Source organism: Artemia franciscana, chromosome 9 (assembly GCF_032884065.1).
Source record: "Artemia franciscana chromosome 9, ASM3288406v1, whole genome shotgun sequence".
In the NCBI taxonomy this organism is placed as follows: Eukaryota; Metazoa; Arthropoda; class Branchiopoda; order Anostraca; family Artemiidae; genus Artemia; species Artemia franciscana.
This window is the reverse complement of record NC_088871.1, coordinates 21,217,826-21,238,722: the sequence shown is the minus strand read 5'-3', so window position 1 is coordinate 21,238,722 and position 20,897 is coordinate 21,217,826. Positions and strand designations below refer to the sequence as shown.

Below are 20,897 nucleotides of genomic sequence, written 5' to 3'. Positions count from 1 at the left end.
GCAGAAAAACAGAAAAAGAAGTTAGATGAGTCCACTGGACTCTTGTCAGGAGGAGGAGGAGGTACTAAGTCTAGTACTGATGATGAAGATCCATTATAAATTGTGTATATTGGTTTGTTGGTTACCTTTACATGAACCATCCGGCGATTCCGTTATCGTCCCCCTTACATAAAGTAATATAAAACGGTATTACGGTCTTTATGCATTGACGGGGTTTTTAATATGTAAATATGTGTATATAATAACCTTGGGATGACGTTGTGGACAGAGCTACACTTTCTTCTAAAATTATTTCTAAAATAATTTAAAAAGCTTGGGTGGCTCAGTCGGTTGAGCGTAAGTTTCATAATCGTAGGGTCATGAGTTCGAGCCTAAAAACAAAAAATTTAATGATTTACCTTGCGATGGCGTAGTGGATGAACATGTGCATCCTGTTCAATGGGTGGGAAGTTCAATCCTCGGTGTCGCAAGGACTGATAGAATAAAATTGGTTAAATTTGAAAAAAATATCTGAAATCATCACAAATTTTCGAGATACGGAAATGGCAGATTGTCTTCAATAAACAGGGTATGCAATGAATCATTCAGAGGTTTAACCTGCATAAAATACATTTTAGTTCTTACATTTCTTAAGACTTAATTCTTTCAGACAATTCGTGGTAACGAACTCTAAGTAAGGAGTGACCCGGCTCAATAGTAATCGAAACTCTAAAAAACGGAATTTTGATACCAAGAGACGTATCCCAAGAATTTGATTTTTATGCTGATTTTAAATATATAAGTTTCATTAAATTTAATCTTACCCATCAAAGGTTACGAAAAAGGGGGAAACACCCCCTAAAAGTCACAAAATCTTAATGAAAATTACACCATCAGATTCAGCGAATCAGAAAACTCCCTACTGTAGAGGTTTCAAGCTCCTATCTGCAAAAATGTAGAATTTTGTATTTTTTACCAGAAGAAAGGTCACGGATGTGTCTTTATTTTTTTCCAGAGGTGACGAGACTAGCAATATATTATCAAGTAGGCCTGTTTCATCGCACCATAAAGAAATATATTCTCTGGGGCCAACCTGACTCTTATACATAATAATGGTAGATGGTAGAATTCAAATCTGAATTTGAACCTGATGATGACAGGTACAGGTCCTGTCGAAATTTTCGTTTGAAAAAATCAATCACCCGACATCCATAGTTTAGGTAGGCTTATTACCTTCTACCATTATTAACCATAAAGAAAGAAAAAAGTTAAGAAATCCAGACTTTTCCCAACTACATCATTCTTTTGCATAAGAAGAATATTGCAAAAATAAGCTTCTTAATCGTTATATTCCAAAGGCAGGTAATTTAAATTTAACTAGTATATTGTTTTACAATATGGTACACGGCTATAACTGCAAAAGTTAGTGAAATTGATCTAAAGGTAATCACTAAAATGTTCCTTTGAATATTTGTCCCACCATCTACTGTGAGTATAATATTCATGGAGACTTAAATCAATCCAATCATCCTTGTCAAGAGTTTTGTAAACTGGCTCATCGTAAAGCTTACCAACCTGCAAGGGAAAAACGAAACACTGAAAACTAACATTCAGAAAAAGCCGAAAACAATAAAACTAATTTTAAAATAGATAAATATTATATTTAAGAGGCTTTTTACATCTAACATAACCACAACAAAAAGAGTAATACATTTGGTGGGTTGACGGCCTTCGTGGATTAGTTTTTGGATCACCTTTTCATGGTCCCTCGATTCGCTAAGTAATTCCACTCTCGAAAATTAGTATTCATATCCCCCTCCCCTTCACACTATCATAAACAAAGTATACTGGATTCAATGTTTTAATCCAATTGCTAGCACCTTTTTTGTTCTCAAGACATCTAAAGGTTTTTGATTCTTCACAAATTCATTGTCTCCTTTGCAAAATTATCTTCGATATTCGCGTTTCTGTTATCAGATTTGATTTTACTGTACTTCAGAGGCATAAAAGGGAGTTGTTTATCGATAGCTGCCAAAAAAGGGCAAAATTTGATTTTAGATGCAATTTCTTTTCTTATTCGCCTGTAAAAATCCGTATCATCCTTTAGTTTCCACTGACAATAAGTATTTCAGATTGAGATAATATTTTGTATTCTTTGTGGTTAAGAGAATAAAGAGCATACACAAACAGCAAGCTACAAACCTACAGATGCAGTTGCTAGATACTGACCACGAATCAAAAGAGCTCCGAACATCTCCGATTACTTTCATGATAGATGCAGCTACAGTCAAATAACAGAATAACACTTCTGTTATTTGAACAGAATGAATACAAGGCAAAGCAATATTGGTAAACCTTTGCTTTGCCAAGTAATAGTAACGATGACATTACACTGAAGGAGTAACACTGCTAGTAATATTTCTTTTCATTGCCTTAATAAATCAAATCAAATAATTTTATTTTGAAGTAGGTCAAAAGTAAAGCAGGAAATCCAAGCTTGTAAATGAAAGTTGAAAGTTATAATGGCCTGGTGACTCACATGCGAAACTCCAAAGGAGAATTAAAAAATTGTAAGAGCAAAACAAAGTTACATACCAATTTTTTTTAAACTGGCGAATCAACTTTACCACTCAGAAGAATCCAAAAATCAACTTTACCCCTCAGAAGAATCCAAAAATGAGGGAGATGGATATAGGTGGAACTCTCTCCCCTTCCAAAATTGGCCAAGAGAACCTCCAGGAATAATGCAGGGCTATTTATGGTTAAAAATCTCTCTTTTTGACTCAATCCAGCCCAAAAATGGCCTCTGACATGTCTTTGTTTCCTAAGGATCGAATTTGTATATATTTGAAGAGACAATGGCGAAAGCTTTTAATAGTCTGAACACATACCTGCCAGTTAGGAATATTTGCCATCAGTTTTGATTCTTCGTCTCTAATTTTTCTTAGATGCTTTAAGTACCTAAAGGAATAAAAAAACATTATATGAGAGTGAATAGTTGTTGATTCGATTAACTTGGCGAATTACCTCCAAAGAACATATTACACAAAAACTGAAAATAGTAAGTCATCGTAATATGCAAAATACTCCAAAAATACTTGAAAATAAAGGAGAAATTGGAAAGCGTAAGCCTTTAAATACATTCCTCCCTCTCCTTCCTTAACCAAAAATTTGTGTTGTGTGAACGTACAAGAGTAATATTAATAGTGGCAAAAAAGAATAAGAAGAGAATTTGAGCTTGAATATACAATTCTGATAAACACTACTTGCCCCCTTCCAAATCAAATATTTTTACAAGCATAAACTTAAATCTAGAATAGATTACAGCATAAAATGAATGCAGTAAAATCATTTAGCTTCTTCCACCAAAAAAATTCAATGGCCTTTTATACCAAACAAAGTTCAAATTTTATCAACTTATTCGGCAACTCTATATGACATTATCTTTAGTAAATTAGTTAAAATGACCATTATTTTTCAGTGGGTTTTCAAAAAATGTATAAAATCATTTATTTGGCGTAAAAAACATCTTACAATGGCTGCTTTCTCACTTATTTAGATAGATAGATAAATAAGTGTATTTTAAAGCCAAATATATGGCCATGAATACAGTACAATAACATAAACGAAAGACACAAATAACATAAACTTTGATCAGCGATCATCATAAAACACCTAAAAGAAACACTGCACTAACCTAATACTAGTACTTAATACTTGAAAAAGCGGTTATTGAAAAGAACATTTAACACTTGGAAAAATACATAAATAAAACATTACATTTACTTTATACTGAGATTTTTTATTTATTTTATATTTTTTTTTATTTAACAAAATTTCCAAATAAATTGCTACTCACTCTGCAAAGTGGGCAAGTATACCTGTCTCCATTGGAACATCTTTCTTTAGAATATCTTTTTAATCTTGCACTAATTGGCAGGCAGTTAGCCCTGAGCTGCATCCACAACGTCAAATATCTAGCTGGTAAATTCAGCTTAAAGTAGAACTCCTGCCCATAAACCACCTTAAGATCCTTACAAGACTTTAATATTTCTGATTTTTTTTATCTGGTCACTCCATTTTTATATCATTTGATTCTCTGATACTATCTTAATCTCATTCTCCCAATTTGCATTTATATTCATTGGTCCTCTACTACTACTGCTACTAATAACCCACTGCAGCACCAAGCCGCCTGAGGCCAACACAGCTATGCACGCTCTTCCTTCAACCTAATCTTTTTAAAGCCCCCCTCTTTACACCCTCCCAGGAAATTCCCATTTCCTTTAAATCTTTACTTATGACATCCCCCAACCCAGACAAGGATGACCTGCTTTCCGTGTAGTCCCAGACGGTGGCCAAAAAGGACAATCTTCGGTAATCTGTCATCCTTCATCCGTAGAACGTGGCCTAGCCATCTCAACCTTTCTTTCATTATAGCCGTAGAAAGCGGTATTGAACCACATTTTTCGTACAACCTACTGATTGAAATACGGTCAGTCAGCCGGGTACCCAGAACAATCCGTATTGGTCCTCTACCTTCATTCCAAACAAATGAAAACCCTATTTTGTATAAAATTCCTTTTGTTTTTAGTGGCCATGATCTTTTTTCCCCTGCGAGAGTAAATCTTCATAAGCTGCCTTACGCAACCTGTCACTCGGTAACTGGACGACTCTCAACCAAAATTTAATCATTGAGACTAGTCTGTAATTTATTAGTGGCCATATATCTAGATCGCCATTTAAAAACTAGGAATGAATAGTTCTATGCAGCCCAAACAATCTCTTAAAAAATATCCTAATTGAACACTCTCTAGCTGAGCCGCTTTCACATGCCCCCACACCTCTGCTCCGTAATTTAGGATGGGCATTTGATTTTGCTAAATAGGAGCTAAGGCTATTACCCTATAACTCTCATGATCCCTGGGACTCCCCCCTTTAAATATAGGTACCATTATCGATGTCCTCCATGTAGAAGACCATACTCCATTACTAATAATTCTATTAAATATACAAACTAACAGAGGCAATATCACAATAAGTGACCTGTTTATCAAAATTGCTGGTATTCCATCTGTTCCTGGTCCAGACCTTCCTTTCATATTTCTGGGAAATTTCCTAATTTCTTATGACGAAACTTCTCTTACCAAATCATAATCCTTTTCTCTCATAGGGAACAACACAAAATCGCTCCTACTTTCATTACTTAATTCTATACATTCTCCTTCTATACTTTCTAAACAACTTGACCAAGTACCGGCCGCTGGGATATCTGATAGGGCCTCTTTTATTATCATTTGATTTCATTTTTGACCAGAAATCATTTGTATTACCTAGATTAAAAGCTTGCTCAAGCTCCTTCTGTTCTTCTCTAAGCTTTTGCCATTTTTTTCTTTTTATCAACCTTTTATATTCTCTTATTTTTTTTAAGCTCAACAATAATTCGTGATTTTCGTCAGATGAAGAGTAATTTTTAACTGCCTTTAGTAAATCTTCTAAAGAAATTTTTCATAACTTTACACTCATTGTCAAAGAAATTTACATTTATTTTCTTATTTAACCTTTCAGACTTTTGAGCACAATTATAAATAATTGAGCACAATTCGCTCAGAGTCATATCAACACTCACTGATGATCTGTACATAATTCCAAGCCTTTCAATTGTCTTAGGCCTTAAAAGTTCATTTCCAAACAACTCCAGCTCCTCAACACTCCACTCGGTCTTTAAAGGCTTCTTATAATAATCATTTTTTTTCAAAATCATCATTATTCTTCTTCACTACATTTGTTTTTCCCACGATTCCCGTTATAAGGCTTAGTTTAACCTCAACTGGAAAATGATGAGACCCTATGATACTTGGAACCTCAACGCACATTGTGTATTTCACAAGCTCGATCCCAACCAATATATAATCTATTATGCTTAGATTTTTCCCTGGCAGACAGGTAAACTCACCAACCTCTGCATCCTTACCAAATCGTCCATTTCCAACCACAAGAGCGCAATCAGAGCATAGCTCTAGAAGTCTGTTACCCCAACAATTAAAATTTTTTTTAGGCCTTGCTACTTCTAGATGTTTTATAAATAGCCAGTAACAAATCTCGCGTTCCTACAAAAGAAGCTTCATTCATTTCATTACACATCCCAACACAAGAGTTAAAATCCCCCACAACTAAAAAATAATCATTTTTGTATCGACAACGTAAATGTCTCATCTCTTCTTCAAGCAGATCCCATGTTGATTCATTACTATATAGCTATTCTGAGGAGCTATATATACCACTCCAAGCATCAATCTTTTGCCCTTTGTAAGGGGAATTCGAACCCATACAATGTTTTCTGAATTGCTAGAAATACGTAAATAATTTTATAAACAACCCTGCTTAATTAACAATTTTTCTACTGAATAATCTCTGAAAGTTGGCACTGAATCTTCACTGTGCCACGTTTCAATTAAAGCAATAACATCCAGACCATATACATCTTGTAATATATGGTCTGCCTTATTATTTACCCTTTGGATATTCCGTGTAGCTAACCGCAAAGGGTAGAATGACCGTAGTCTCCCTATTCCCTTGGCAATAAAACATCATGTGCTGGTAGGACGTACAATGAGACGGGATCTTCACTATGTGGGAACGAAAGTCAATAGTAACCACTGGTATATGCAGTAGCCGGGCCCTTTGATGGACATTTATAGTTAACTTCTCTTCTCACAACATTACGAATGTCACAGCGGTTCTTTTCTTCTGGACTAATGATGTCACTAACTTTTCTAAATCTTTTCTCCTTATTATTCGTAGCTTTAGGAGATTTTCTAGTTTTTTTTCAGTAGACCTTGATGTGCTTTTGGAGAGTCGTGGTGAAGGATCTTTTCTATTAAGCTCCACCAGTGTTTCGGTATCACTCTAAGAATTTTCTGATACCGACTCACAAGTCTTAAAAAAGCCTATTCTTTCAGCCACTGATTCAACCGGATTATTTCTTTTTGTTAACATTTCTCTATTCTGCCAGTTTGGCTTAACGTTTTCCCTGTTGGATACTACCTCTTTCACGCACTTAGAGGAGAAGTTTAAAATGAACATTCTGCAGTCTATAAACAATTTTTCTCCCCTCAGCCTTGCTTGGTGGCGCTGAGAAAGGGCATCATTTAAGACCAATTTCAAATGCTTGCGCGCCTCCCTTTACCTTTGGTGGTAATCTGGAGCTGCTGATATCACACTTCTCTTTAATAGAGGGTTAGATCTCAAAATAATACCACATATTTCAACTGAATTTAGTTTTAATACCGCTGGACCAGAACGAATTCTAAACACATCTTTCACGCCATAGCGAGAAATGCCTAAATTGGGTATCTACTTATTAAGAGTCTTAAGAATTTCTTCTTTCTGAGTATTCACTGCCGTATTAATGGGAGGAAAGTTAGAGAACTATATTTGACCTTCTAACTAAATCATCTGAGCGTTGACTAGCTGCGCTTAAGTACTTTCTCAATACTGCGATTTCTTTTTCATCTCTTCCTTAGCTCATGCATTTCCTGCCAAAGGTCCAACTTCAAATTAATTTCTCCTAAAAACTGAGCGCTCGCTTCTCCTTCAATAGACATTTCAAGAAAAAATTAATTTTTAAGGGAATAGTAGCAATATCCTTTAACACACGACCGCCGAAGACTAAATCTTTTTTTACTAATTCTGATATAACTCATTACTAACTATTAATTCTAAATTTCAATATTCATCGCAGATTTAATCGATGTTGATGCGTAATCAAACAGTTCGTGGTAACGATTGTAGTAAGGAGCGACCCGGCTCAATAATAACCGAAACTCCAAAAAACGGAATTTTGATACCAAAAGTTCATCAAAAGAATCGAATTTTAATTTTAAATATATAAGTTTCATCAAGTTTAGTCTAACCCATCAAAAGTTACGAACCTGAGAAAATTTGCCTTATTTTACCAAATCAATGGAAACACCCACTAAAAGTCACAGAAAATCACACATCAGATTCAGGGTATCAGAGAACCCTACTATAGAAGTTTCAAGCTACTATCTACAAAAATGTGGAATTTTGTATTTTTTGCCAGAAGAAAGATTTTTGCCACGGATGCGTGTTTATTTGTTGTTTTTTTTTTCAGTAGTGATTGTATCGACCCAGTGGTCCTAGAATGTCGCGAGAGGGCTCATTTTAACAAAAATTAAAAGTTGTAGTGACCTGTTTAAGTGACCAAAAAATTGGAGGGCACATAGGCCCCCTCCCACACACACTTTTCCCCAAAGTCACTGGATCAAAATTTTGAGGCAGCCATTCTGTTCAAATAAGACGAAAACCTAATTAACTATGTCTTTGAAGATGACTTAATCCCCCCAGTCCCCGGGGAAGGGGCTGCAAGTTACAAACTTTGACCATTGTTTACACATAGTAATAGTTATTATGAAGTGTACAGACGTTTTCAGGGGGACTTTTTCGTGTTGGGGTTAGGGTGGGATCTTTCCATGGAGGAATTTCTCCTGAGGGAAGAGATTTTCCATGAAGGGGGTGCAGGATTTTCTAAAATTATTTAAAAAAAAACAATGAGAATTTTTTTTTTCAACTGGAAGCAATGAGCAGCATTGAAACTTAAAACGAACATAAAATATTACGTATATACGAGGGTTCGTCTCCTCCACAATACCTTACTCTTTACGCTGAAGTAGTTATAGTAATTTTAACTAGTTGCTCTACGGCCTTTGTGATTCAGGGGTCATTCTTAAAGATTTGGGACAAAATTCAAGCTTTAGTATAAAGAGCGAGGTATTGACGAGGGGGCGAACCCCCAAATATGCGTAATAAAAATACACAAATGTAGAAGTTCGTTACGTCAGTTAATTCGTAAGGTACGTATGTTTATTGCTAACAAAAACTTCCGTTAAAAAATCTAGTTGCATTTTTATGTAACCAAAAATTGGAGGGCAACTACCCTTTTTTTTTTCATCATTATCGTCCAATCAAAACTATTAGAAAACCATTTGGCCAAAAAAAAAATTAATATGCAAATGTCGTTTTATTTATTCATGTGCGGTGAGTTAAAATCAAAACATGCGTTAATTCAAAAACGTTCAGAATTAAATAAAAAAAAACAAGTTTTTTTAACTGCAAGTAAGAAGCGACATTAAAACTTAAAGCGAACAGAAATTATTCCGTATATGAAAGGTGTTGTCCACTCAACGCCACGCTCTTTACGCTAAAGTTTTTTTTTGTTGTTTTGAAAAGTAGAGCTGTAACAAAGAGCCAAACTTTAGCGTAAAGAGCAAGGCATTGAGAAGGGGGCAATCCCTCTCGCATACGTAATAGTTCCTGTTCGTTTTAAGTTTCAATGCTGCTCCTTACTTGCAGGTAAAAAAACGCTTATTTTATTTAATTGCTAAAAGACATACCAGCATAGTATCTGATGAGTACAAAATTGTTTCACTTGAAATATTGCTTTTTAGACGATGTTCACCCGATGACCGCTGAATGAAAACTGATTTATTCATTACTATCTTTTTAATCAAGCAAAATAAACCAATACTAAAATAAACCAATCATTTCAAAGTTATGTGTTTAGTTACTCACGCTCGGTCCTGTTCGGCTACCAGCATAGGCAATACTGCTAAATGTGAGCTATGCATTTCCACAAAATCTCTATTCATTCTCTTTTTACCTTGAAAATAATACCAAGCAGAAGCTGCTGTTATCCCAATATAGCCTAGGATGATTTGATACCCTGAAATAGAGAAAAGAATTACTGCCGAAAACAACAGTTAAATTTGGCACTAAATTAAATTATGTTTTTTTTCCTTCTGAAGAGTGAATACAACATTCCCATATTTTCCATATTTTTCGGGAAAATTGGTTCCATATTTTTTCGAGAAAATTAGCATCCTGCTATATTCTGGCCTAAAATAAACTTAGACTGTACAAACAATAGACTGTGCGTAAAGTGTGGTTCAATCCCGCTTTCTAAGGCTATAATGAAAGCAAGGTTGAGATGGCTAGGTCCCATTCTGGAGATCAAGAATGACAGATTGCCAAAGATAGTCCTTTTCGGCCAACCGTCTAGGGCTAAACGGGAAGCAGGTCGTCCTCGTCTGAGATGGGAGGATGTCATAAAGAAGGATTTAAAGAAAATCGGAACTTCCTAGGAGGTGTAAAGATAAAGGTTTTAAATAGATTGGGATGGAGGAGGAACGTGCGAAGCTGTGTTGGCCTCAGGCGGCTTGGTGCTGTGGTGAATTGTTAGTAGTTAGTAGTAGTAGTAATATGGTAGGCACTGATGACCTTATCCATGTCAAAATCCCAAATCCAATCAGTGTTGCCATCATTTTCAATTTTGACATGTTTTGATTCTTGCTGTCCAGGTTGATTTTCATAGACTCACTCACATATTTGATGTTTTACCTCTTCTAAGCGCGTGTGTCTTTGCTTTTCATTTTCATTTTCACTTGCTAACATGCTTGGTGTTGCAAGTCTTTTAACCGTGTGTGTCTGCTCTACATTTTGCTCTTACATTTACATGAAGAACCTACAATGGTAACAGCCGAGGAAGCTGCTCAAAGAGTTTATGCCAAAAAACTTGCTGCTGATAGAGAAAGTAAGAAAAGAAAGCGTTCCGAGGAATCACAAGAACAGCAAGAAAACAGGCTTGCAGCTGATAGAGAAAGTAAGAAAAGAAAGCGTGCCGGGGAATCACAAGAACAGCAAGAAAACAGGCTTGCGGCTAAAGAACGCAAAACCGCGCAGTTAGATGAAAATCCACCTGGACAGCGAGAGTCAAAACATATCAAAACTGAAAATGATAGCGATGATGATTGGCTTTGGGATTTTGACTTGGATAAGGTCATCAATGCCTACCAGATTTAAGTTAAAAAAGCAAAGGTTCGTCGATATGTACTTCATAGTGACGCTGAAAAATAAAAAAGAAAAAGAAAACTGAAAAAAGAAAAAAGGTAAAAAACTATAAAAAAAACTAAAAAGAAAAAACATTCAAAGAGAAATTACAGACCGAGACACAAATGACGACCGAGACAGAGGGAATATAAGTGACGACCGGGAACCTCAAAGAGAAATTACAGACTGGGACACCCGGACACAAATCACGACCGGGACACAGGGAATATAAATGACGACCGGGACACAGGGACACAACTACAACGGGGACGCCGGGGGCACAGGCGGGATATATAAATGACGACCGGGACACTCAAAGAGAAATTACAATCTGGGACACCGGGACACAAATGACGACCGGGACACAGGGAATATAAATGACGACCCGGACACAGGGACACATCATTAGAATAATGAGGTATAGATCTGAATACAGATTGTTTTTCCCATGGACAATTATATGTTGCATGTTCAAGAGTCAGTAAACCTGACAATCTATTTATATGCACAGACAATGGGACAGCGAAGAATGTTGTATATTCGCATGTTTTACGTAGTTAAAAACATATATTTATATCTATCTCTATTCACAGGTGGGACACAGGGACACAACTACAATGGCGCGTAACTAATATGGCGCGTAACGACTTACGCGCGCGGGAGGGCTTGGGGGGGCGCGAAAGGCCCCACCAACTAGGTGTTGGGGTGGCGCGAAAGGCCACCCCAATAGCTAGTATATATATATATGTTGTTTGTCTGTGTGTCTGTCTACTGACGTCATGTCATCATGTCGTCATGAAGTTAGTTGTCGTCATTTTTGTTATGACGATGACGTCATTAAAGGTATTTTAGACATTCGTTCACGGAAAAATGTTTAATTGTAAAATGACTGAAGAACCTACAATGGCAACAGCCGAGGAAGCTGCTCAAAGAGTCTATGCCAAAAAACTTGCTTCTGATAGAGAAAGTAAGAACAGAAAGCGTGCCGAGGAACTACCAGAGCAACGCGAAACCAGACTTGCTGCTAAAAGAGAAAGTGAAAAAAGAAGGTTTGCCGAGGAATCACAAGAACAGCAAGAAAACAGGCTTGCTGCTGATAGAGAAAGTAAGAAAAGAAAGCGTGCCGAGGAATCACAACAACAGCGTGAAATTAGGCTTGCGTCTCAAAGACAAATCACCAAAAGAAAGCGTGCCGAGGAATCACAATAGCAACCTGGGTCAGTGCGATGCTGGATGTACTCAGTGAATGGCAAAAACGAGGATTGCCACACGCACATATACTAATCTGGCTACATTATAAAATTACTTCTAACGAAATTGATGATGTGATTTCCGCTGAAATACCTGATGAAAATGTCGATAAGGGGTTATATGATATTGTTGTAAAAAACGTGATACATGGACCTTGCAGTGCACTGAACGAAAATTCACCATGCATGGCCAAAGGAAGGTGCACAAAGCAATATCCTCGACTTTTAGTGCCCAACACAATTACTGGCAATTATTTAATGCACACATAAACGTGTGCATTTTTGTGTTTTGGGAGTCCTCCACCAGCATCACCTCTTTGCTTGGGTTCTTCAGCTATACCATGTTCAGCAAGTATTAAATGGTTGGGTCTCTCTTTTTCCACGTCACTTTCGTCTACTTGCTCCGCTATTACGTCCAGCGTGCTGAAAAGTATGCGGGTTGGATACGCGAAAATTTCATCAAATCGTGGTCGATATAACCGAAATGGACTATGCCGTCTTTATTCTAGTTTTTGTGCCCCTGCTGTTTTTTATCTTTCTGGTTTTGCTTTCCTCCTTCGCAAGAAGGATACACAGAAAATACGCTCAGGATATTTTAAGTATTGCAAGTATTTGCTACGTCTGCCTCGGTGGTATCGGAATCATACAGTCGTCTCTAAATTTGACATCGTTGATGCGCCCTCGCGACTGAAACATTTATCTAAAGATATATGTCTTAAAACTCGGCAAATGATCGGTGTTTTTGACCATCTTTTGAATGGAGGTAATTTATTTATGTTGTATGTTGTTATGCTGCTGTTATTTATGTTGTTATGTTTTTTGTCTTGTTTTTTCTTTTTTTGTGTATTTACTCCACAGTTTAATGTACTTAGTGGGTTATAAATAAATTAAATACGTCAACAAAGGCAGTGACATGGCAGTTTTTGGCTTGCAGTCCGAAATCAAAGATATCGACGAAATCGTACAATATCAGGCTGGAAGATACATAAACAGTAATGAAGCTGTTTGGCGAATTCTTTCATTTCCGATACATGAAAGTAGTCCAGCTGTTGTTCACTTAGCGGTACATTTACAGAATGGTCAACGTGTTTATTTTTCGGGATCCAACGTGCAACAAAGAGCCCTGAATCCACCGGATACAAAGTTAACTGCTTTCTTTTCGCTATGCAAAAATGATTCTTTTTGCAAAAAAACTGCTGTATACTGAAGTGCCTTCGTATTACACGTGGAATACTAAAAATAAAGTATTTGAACGTCGAAAACAGGGTAAGTCAGTCGACGGCCAACCTACCATCTTCAAAGATACCACGATAGGAAGACTCTACACCGTTCACCCCAATCAACATGAATGCTTCTTTCTACGCCTGCTTTTGGAGAATGTACCCGGTCCGACGTCCTTTGAGTATTTGAGAACTGTAAACGGTACTATACATGACACTTACCGTAGTGCATGCCAAGCTCTGAATTTATTGGAGAATGACCAACACTGGGATAACTGCATCAATGACGTGTGCGAAACGTCAACTCCAAGTCAAATTCGTGCATTGTTTGGAATCATTCTAACAACTTGCTCTCCTTCAGCTCCTACAGAGTTATGGGGAAAATATAAATCGAAAATGTCCGAAGATATACTCCATCGAAAACGGTTAGAGACGTCGGATATGACTTTTGATTTTACATCAGAAATTTATAACTACACTTTAGTTATTATAGAAGATTTGTGCGTATGTATGGCAAACAAACCTCTTCAGGATTTGGGAATGCCTTCACCTAATCGTACCGCTGCTGTTTCGACATGTGTAGAATTGGATCGTGAACAAAGTTACAGTAAGAGTGATCTATTGTCGTATGTACAAAATAACATTTCCAAGTTAACGTCGGAACAAGAAGACATTTATGATAGGATAATGCATTGTGTCGAAAACAACGTTGGAGAAATTTTCTTTTTGGATGCGCCAGGAGGTACTGGTAAAACGTTTGTGATAAAACTGATTCTGGCATGCACTACGGTAAGTGTCATGTATAGTACCGTTTACAGTTCTCAAATACTCAAAGGACGTTGGACCGGGTACATTCACCAAAAGCAGGCGTAGAAAGAAGCATTCATGTTGATTGGGGTGAACGGTGTAGAGTCTTCCTATCGTGGTATCTTTGAAGATGGTAGGTTGGCCGTCGACTGACTTACCCTGTTTTCGACGTTCAAATACTTTATTTTTAGTATTCCACGTGTAATACGAAGGCACTTCAGTATACAGCAGTTTTTTTGCAAAATAATCATTTTTGCATAGCGAAAAGAAAGCAGTTAACTTTGTATCCGGTGGATTCAGGGCTCTTTGTTGCACGTTGGTGTCCGAGAAATAAACACGTTGACCATTCTGTAAATGTACCGCTAAGTGAACAACAGCTGGACTACGTTCATGTATCGGAAATGAAAGAATTCGCCAAACAGCTTCATTACTGCTGATGTATCTTCCAGCCTGATATTTTACGATTTCGTCGATATCTTTGATTTCGGACTGCAAGCCAAAAACTGCCATGTCACTGCCTTTGTTGACGTATTTACATATGTATTTGATTGCCTTTACGGAGTTACAGTATTCAACGTTTATGTGTGCATTAAATGTTTTTGATAATAATGGGGAATATGGAACAACCCACTGGTTATCTACTTCGATGGTGGTACCGTTACGCTTCTTTATTATTGCTGTTTTACCGCCATCTTCAGTAGATCTTCTTCTATATTGTGGGCAACCATCATTGCCAGTAATTGTGTTGGATACTAAAATTGGAGGATATTGCTTTGTGCACTTTCCTTTGGCCATGCATGGTGAATTTTCGTTCAATGCACCGCAAGGTCCATGTATCATATTTTTTACAACAACATCATATAACCCCTTATCGATATTTTCATCAGGTATTTCAGCGGAAATCACATCATCAATTTCGTTAGACGTAATTTTATTATGTAGCCAGATTAGTATATGTGCGTGTGGCAAACCTCGTTTTTGCCATTCCACTGAGTACATCCAGCATCGCACTGACCCAAATACTTCAAGTTTTACTATGTAGTTTATCAGTGATTTCAACTTTTGCCGGAAGACATGGGCCGTAATGTCATGTCTATGAACCGCCGATTGTCCTTGAAGTAAAAGCTGCTGTATCTCGTCCCAAGATTGATTACATGTAAATGTAATAAATAAATCTGGACGACCATAGAGACGAACATACGCAATAGCATCTTGAGCATATTCATGCATATGACGGGGACTGCCAGCATATGACGAAGGTAAAATCGTTAATCTTCCAACGTTTGTGGTATTACCGTCATTTACAACTGCATCTCGCAAATGAATGTATTGTTCAGAGCGGAGCTTGGTCTGGTTCAGGCGGATATATAGCAAACGTTCTGATTCAATTTTTGCATACATATCAACGACATATTGGTGAAACAATTGGCGTCATTTTAAAATGTAATTATCTTCATCCTGCCGAATCATTAGTCTATAGGAATAATAATGCATTGCACTGCATTTCTTATTCATTTCTTTGTTAGTGGCTGGATTCATCAATTTAATATTAAAGTGATAGCCGTCGGCTCCATCCCAAAAAATGATAGGTATTGTAGGGCATCGTAGTATCGATGAGTTTCAGCAATTCTTACCAACTGAGCGTTTCGCTTATAAAGAATAATATCTCGAGATAAAAACTGATCACCGACCATAACGATTGCCACTTCGTCGATAGTTGGAGCATTGTATCTACGCACATGTTGGCCAGGAGGCGTTTTGTCAGCGGAAATAACAATTTTATGCGTATCAGTAGGCATCAAATCGATGGCTGTTTTGAACAGACGCACTAAAATATTATTTTCGTGGAAAAGATGTTGCAATTGGGAAACGATTGTCCTTTCAACGTTGGGAGAAATTTCACAACGTGCATTCAATTCAGAATTTCTATCACTGATGAAGTACAATTGTAAAAATTTATGATTCTCGCCTGAGAATGGTAGAAGGGACCCTGCTTTATGATAAATTTGCCCTTTTACTTTGAAAGTAGGCATAAATTGATCTGGATTTTCGATTTGGGCACCTAACGACGTCATTTGGAAACATGAGTTATATTTTCTGATCTGTGATAAAAAACGCTTAGATTCTGACGTAGTTCCAGTAAGCAAAGTTTTCAATGGCTCTGGTGGTGCAGCCAATAGAGGAAGTTTAACTTTTCCTGAGGCGCAACACATTCCCATTGTTTCACCATTGAATTTCAAGGCCTTGCAATAGGGACAAATTTTACACATAGTCCCGATTTGAACACATCTACTATAATCATCGACTGGGCTGTACCTGAATGCCAGGCGATAATTTTCAGGTTGCTCTTGTGATTCCTCGGCACGCTTTCTTTTCTTACTTTCTCTATCAGCCGCAAGCCTGTTTTCTTGCTGTTCTTGTGATTCCTCGGCACGCCTTCTTTTTTTACTTTCTCTTTCAGAAGCAAGTCTGGTTTCGCGTTGCTCTGGTAGTTCCTCGACACGCCTTCGTTGACGTAAATTGCACATTCTTAATCTGGCCCTTTCTCTTTGAACCGCAAGCCTGGTTTTGCTTTTTGGTAACATTCTATCTTTTTCAATGTTTTTCAATTTGTCAGTGTTCATTCTAACATTGACTGTTAGAAAAAATTTTACGTGCCAAGCATGCTAACACTCAACAATTTATAATAAACCTCAAAATTATAAATATCTGTTATAAGGTTTTCGAATTACTTTAATCTATTGTCAAAATATATAGAAATATTTATGCAATTCCCAGTTTCTACATTTTTAGTTTCAGTTTGCTTTTCAGTTTAGTTTCATTTTTATATATAGATAAGATATAATCTGGCGTAACGGACAGACAACTTATTTTTATATATATAGAAGATATATATATATATATATATATATATATATATATGTTTTTAACTACGTAAAACTTGCGAATATACAACATTCTTCGCTGTCCCATTGTCTGTGCATATAAATAGAGTGTCAGGTTTACCGACTCTTGAACATGCAACATATAATTGTCCATGGGAAAAACAATCCGTATTCAGATCTATACCGCATTTTTCTAATGATTGCCCTTGAGCTTTGTTGATGGTGATTGATAATCGAATATTCCCTGTGTCCCCGTCGTCATTTATATATCCCCCTGTGCCCCCGGCGTTCCCGTTGTAGTTGTGTCCCTGTGTCCCGGACGTCATTTATATTCCCTGTGTCCCGGTCGTCATTTGTGTCCCATCCCGGTCTGTAATTTCTCTTTGAGTGTCCCGGTGTACGTTTATATTCCCTGTGTCCCGGTGTATTGATCTTGATTTTCGATTTGGGCACCAAACGACGTCATTTGGAAATATGAGTTATATTTTCTGATGTTTAATAAAAAACGCTTAGATTCTGACTAATACTATCCCAAGATACTAATTCTCCCAAAAAAAGTAGGTGTTTCGAGAAAAAATACGCGATTATTGCTCACTTATAAAGATAGCATACATACTTGATCAATTGGAAACTCAACAGTCTTATTTATGCTGTGCATGAAGTCATATAAGAAAATGCTTATATGACGTCATAAGAAATGCTAAAACAAAACACAAAATCGAAAAGAGACGAAGAAGAAGGACAATTAACAGCCAGTGAAAAAATTGAAAATTATACAAATATTTCAGTCAAAACCTCTGCTTGACCGTCCTCAGTGCAGAATAAACTGATAAAAATATAAAAAAACCAAACCCTAAAACAAAACCCAAAACTAAAATATGATGACCCTTTTATATAACCAACTTGTTTTGAAACCTACTTGTTTCAAAATGGATCAAATTGTTCAGTTTGCCAAACCTGTGAAGCAGTTCACCAAAGATAGCTACCGATTCATTAAGAGATGCACTAAACCAGATAAAAGAGAATTCCAGAAAACAGCCTTAGCCACAGCAATTGGATTTGCTATAATGGGCTTCATTGGTTTCTTTGTCAAGCTTATCCATATTCCAATCAATAATATCATTATGGGTTCGTAATCCTAGTTTGACGTGTACATTGACAGCTGTCTCGAGTGTTGAATGATTTATTCTTTGTAACATTTTATAAAACATGGCTGATTAATAATATTTTGGTAAATCAACAGATATTTACCACACATTTAGACAGGGAGCAGGCTTATGATGAGACAGGAAGCTCCTAAGTTTTGTTTAGGCTTTGAGATTTTGAGAGAAACTTGAGAAACTTTCCATGAACTGTTGAATACCAAACTTGAGAGTTTAAAATGTGACAATGCGGAAGGTTGTTGGAATAATTTAAGAAAAATGATTTGTGAAGTTGATGATGTGTTAGGGAAGGAAGTTAAGACTGCAGCTAGGAATATTAGAGAAAAAGCTTTATGTTTAATAGAGAGGAGAAGGGGTTTGCACAAGAATTATCTGAGTGATACATCATATGAAAACAAAAGGAATGTAGACAGTGGAGAAAGCATTAAATATGAAATAAGGAGGTGTGAAGTGGAAGCCATGGATAAAATTGCCGAAGATCTGGAAGGATGCAGCTAGAATTTTCACAGTTAAAAACAGTTTGGAAGAATAAGACAGCTAACCTCAATGATTATGAGGGTACAGTCAAATATAGCTCTGAAGTAATCCCCGAAGCCGCGCCGAAAGTCGGCGGCGCGCCACCGAAAATAACTCACCGGGCCTCCGCCGAAAACATATAGGCGCGCCGGCGGCGGCCCGCTGATGAATAATTGCCGCCAATTTTTATTTAGTCCTATATAGCCTCTCCAAGTGAGTACAGCTGTAACTACGGACGCTCTATTGTCTGTGCCATCTGTGGGCGATTTTGCTCAAGCCACGTTCGACTTTGAAGAGGAAGAAGAAATACAAAAAGTTGGAGAACAAAAGTGGAGATCAGAACGACGACTTTTTTAACTACAGAGAGAGAGAGAACAAACTTATGTAAGTACTTTACTTTTGTACTGTATAATAGAGCCATGCTTATTTGAACTGTCACTGAAACTTAAATGTAAACAGCGGAGTTTTGGACAAATGGCAGGATGATTTTTTAAAATACAGATGCCATTAATTATCTACTTGGCTATTATCTAAGTTGTTAACTTTAGTCATAGTAAGTGCATGATTATGAAAATGGCACAGTGCAAAGTATACAAATGTTCAAATGAGCATACTGTACCATTACTGTATGGTACATTTCCATTTCTTGGTAAAGAGGCTGTGTAATGCAGTCTAGCCTAGTGCAGGCCTATCCCTGAATACTCGGTGGAAAGTATCACTTGTACACAAATCCTTGAATTTCAGGCATAGTAGTGCCCCAATGTGTAGGCATGGTCCTCATACCTTGGGGTACTACTATGCCCTGCAGCAATGGCAGGTTATAGCACCAAAATGATTTAATTTTAGTACATAACATTTAAATTTGCTTTCAAACAGATTGTTATGGGGGTAGTATGGGTAAAATTATAGCAAACCATATAACTGGCTTTCGTATGAAGATAATATACCACTCGATGCCTTTTTTTATGCTCTTTACGAATATAATAATCGCTTCTACCGCAAATTCAGACTTAAGCACTTTTTTAGCACTTAACAATGGCGAATTTTCAAAAAATTATGACAGTTCATATAACTGACTTACCAATAAAGCAAACATACCACTTGATGCCTTTTTATGTTCTTTACGAATATAATAATCACTTTTACCACAAATTCAAATTTAAGCACTTTTTAAGCTCTTAAAAATGATGAATTTTCAATTAAAGTACAAGTTATCCGTCATTTCCGACAAAATAATACTACATTTTCTCCGCGCCGCTTTTGACAAAAGAATACTACATTTTCTCAGTGCTAAAATTCTTTATAATAAGGTTACGTTAGGTTAGATTAAAAAGTGCTTAAATCTGAATTTGCGGCAGAAGTGAATATTATATTCATAAAGAGCATAAAAAATGCACCGAGTGGTATATTCACTTTATACAAAAGCCAGTTATATGGTTTGCTATAAATTTACCATAGTATGCCCTTGCTGCAGGGCCTTATTGTACAAGATCAATGCCCATACATTAGGGAATACCCAGGCTTTGGAGCGCCATTGTTGGAAAAATTTAGGATTTGTGAATGGCAAGGTAGTATAGCTTTAAAATATACTGTTAGTAAGAGTAAACCTATGCATACAAACACAAAGATCAATGTCCATTCTTACAAGCACATACTACCAGGCTGTTCCAAATGAAAAATTATCTCCAAATAGTAGTATGAAGTGGTTTGTGAAAGGAACATGCTGATATGACTGTAACAGACTATAGCAAGATTGGGTGTTACGGGAATATGGTGAGGACAGGGGCATCCCAAGGGGGGAGGAGGTACTACAGCCCCTCCCCCCAAGAAGGTCTGTTGGTAAAAAATCTGGTAAATTTTGACTGGTGCAGTGAAGCCGTGCCAGTCAAAATTTGATAAATCCACCTGAACTTGATGATTTTTAGGGAATCTACGAGATTATTGCTCAGGGAATCTACTGGAATTTTGCTCAGGTAAAGCCTCGACCAATCCCGGTAAAACTTCCAGAAAAATTCCGGTAAAATTATGAAACTGCACCCCCCCCCCCAAATCAGGAAGGTGTCAGGACGCCCCTGGGTGGGGATGCTTCTGAATACTACTGCATAAGTAGCACTGTGTGAGGCACATCAAAGTAAAGTATTCTGTACTATTGCATATCAAGACATGCAA

The 20,897-nt window shown here is 37.0% G+C and overlaps 1 protein-coding gene across 1 annotated transcript in view; it reads right to left on the bottom strand.

Moving 5' to 3' along the window:
• Nucleotides 1–1,345: 1,345 nt before the first annotated feature.
• LOC136031128 (NADH dehydrogenase [ubiquinone] 1 alpha subcomplex subunit 13-like) overlaps nucleotides 1,346–20,897 on the bottom strand; it is a 32,370-nt gene continuing 12,818 nt past the window's right edge. The window contains exons 2-4 of the mRNA XM_065710445.1: nucleotides 9,574–9,724; nucleotides 2,871–2,940; nucleotides 1,346–1,554 (exon numbers count right to left, since the gene is read on the bottom strand). Coding sequence (XP_065566517.1) covers nucleotides 1,417–1,554; nucleotides 2,871–2,940; nucleotides 9,574–9,724 — 359 coding nt within the window. The 3' untranslated portion in view covers nucleotides 1,346–1,416. The remainder of the gene's footprint in view (nucleotides 1,555–2,870; nucleotides 2,941–9,573; nucleotides 9,725–20,897) is intronic.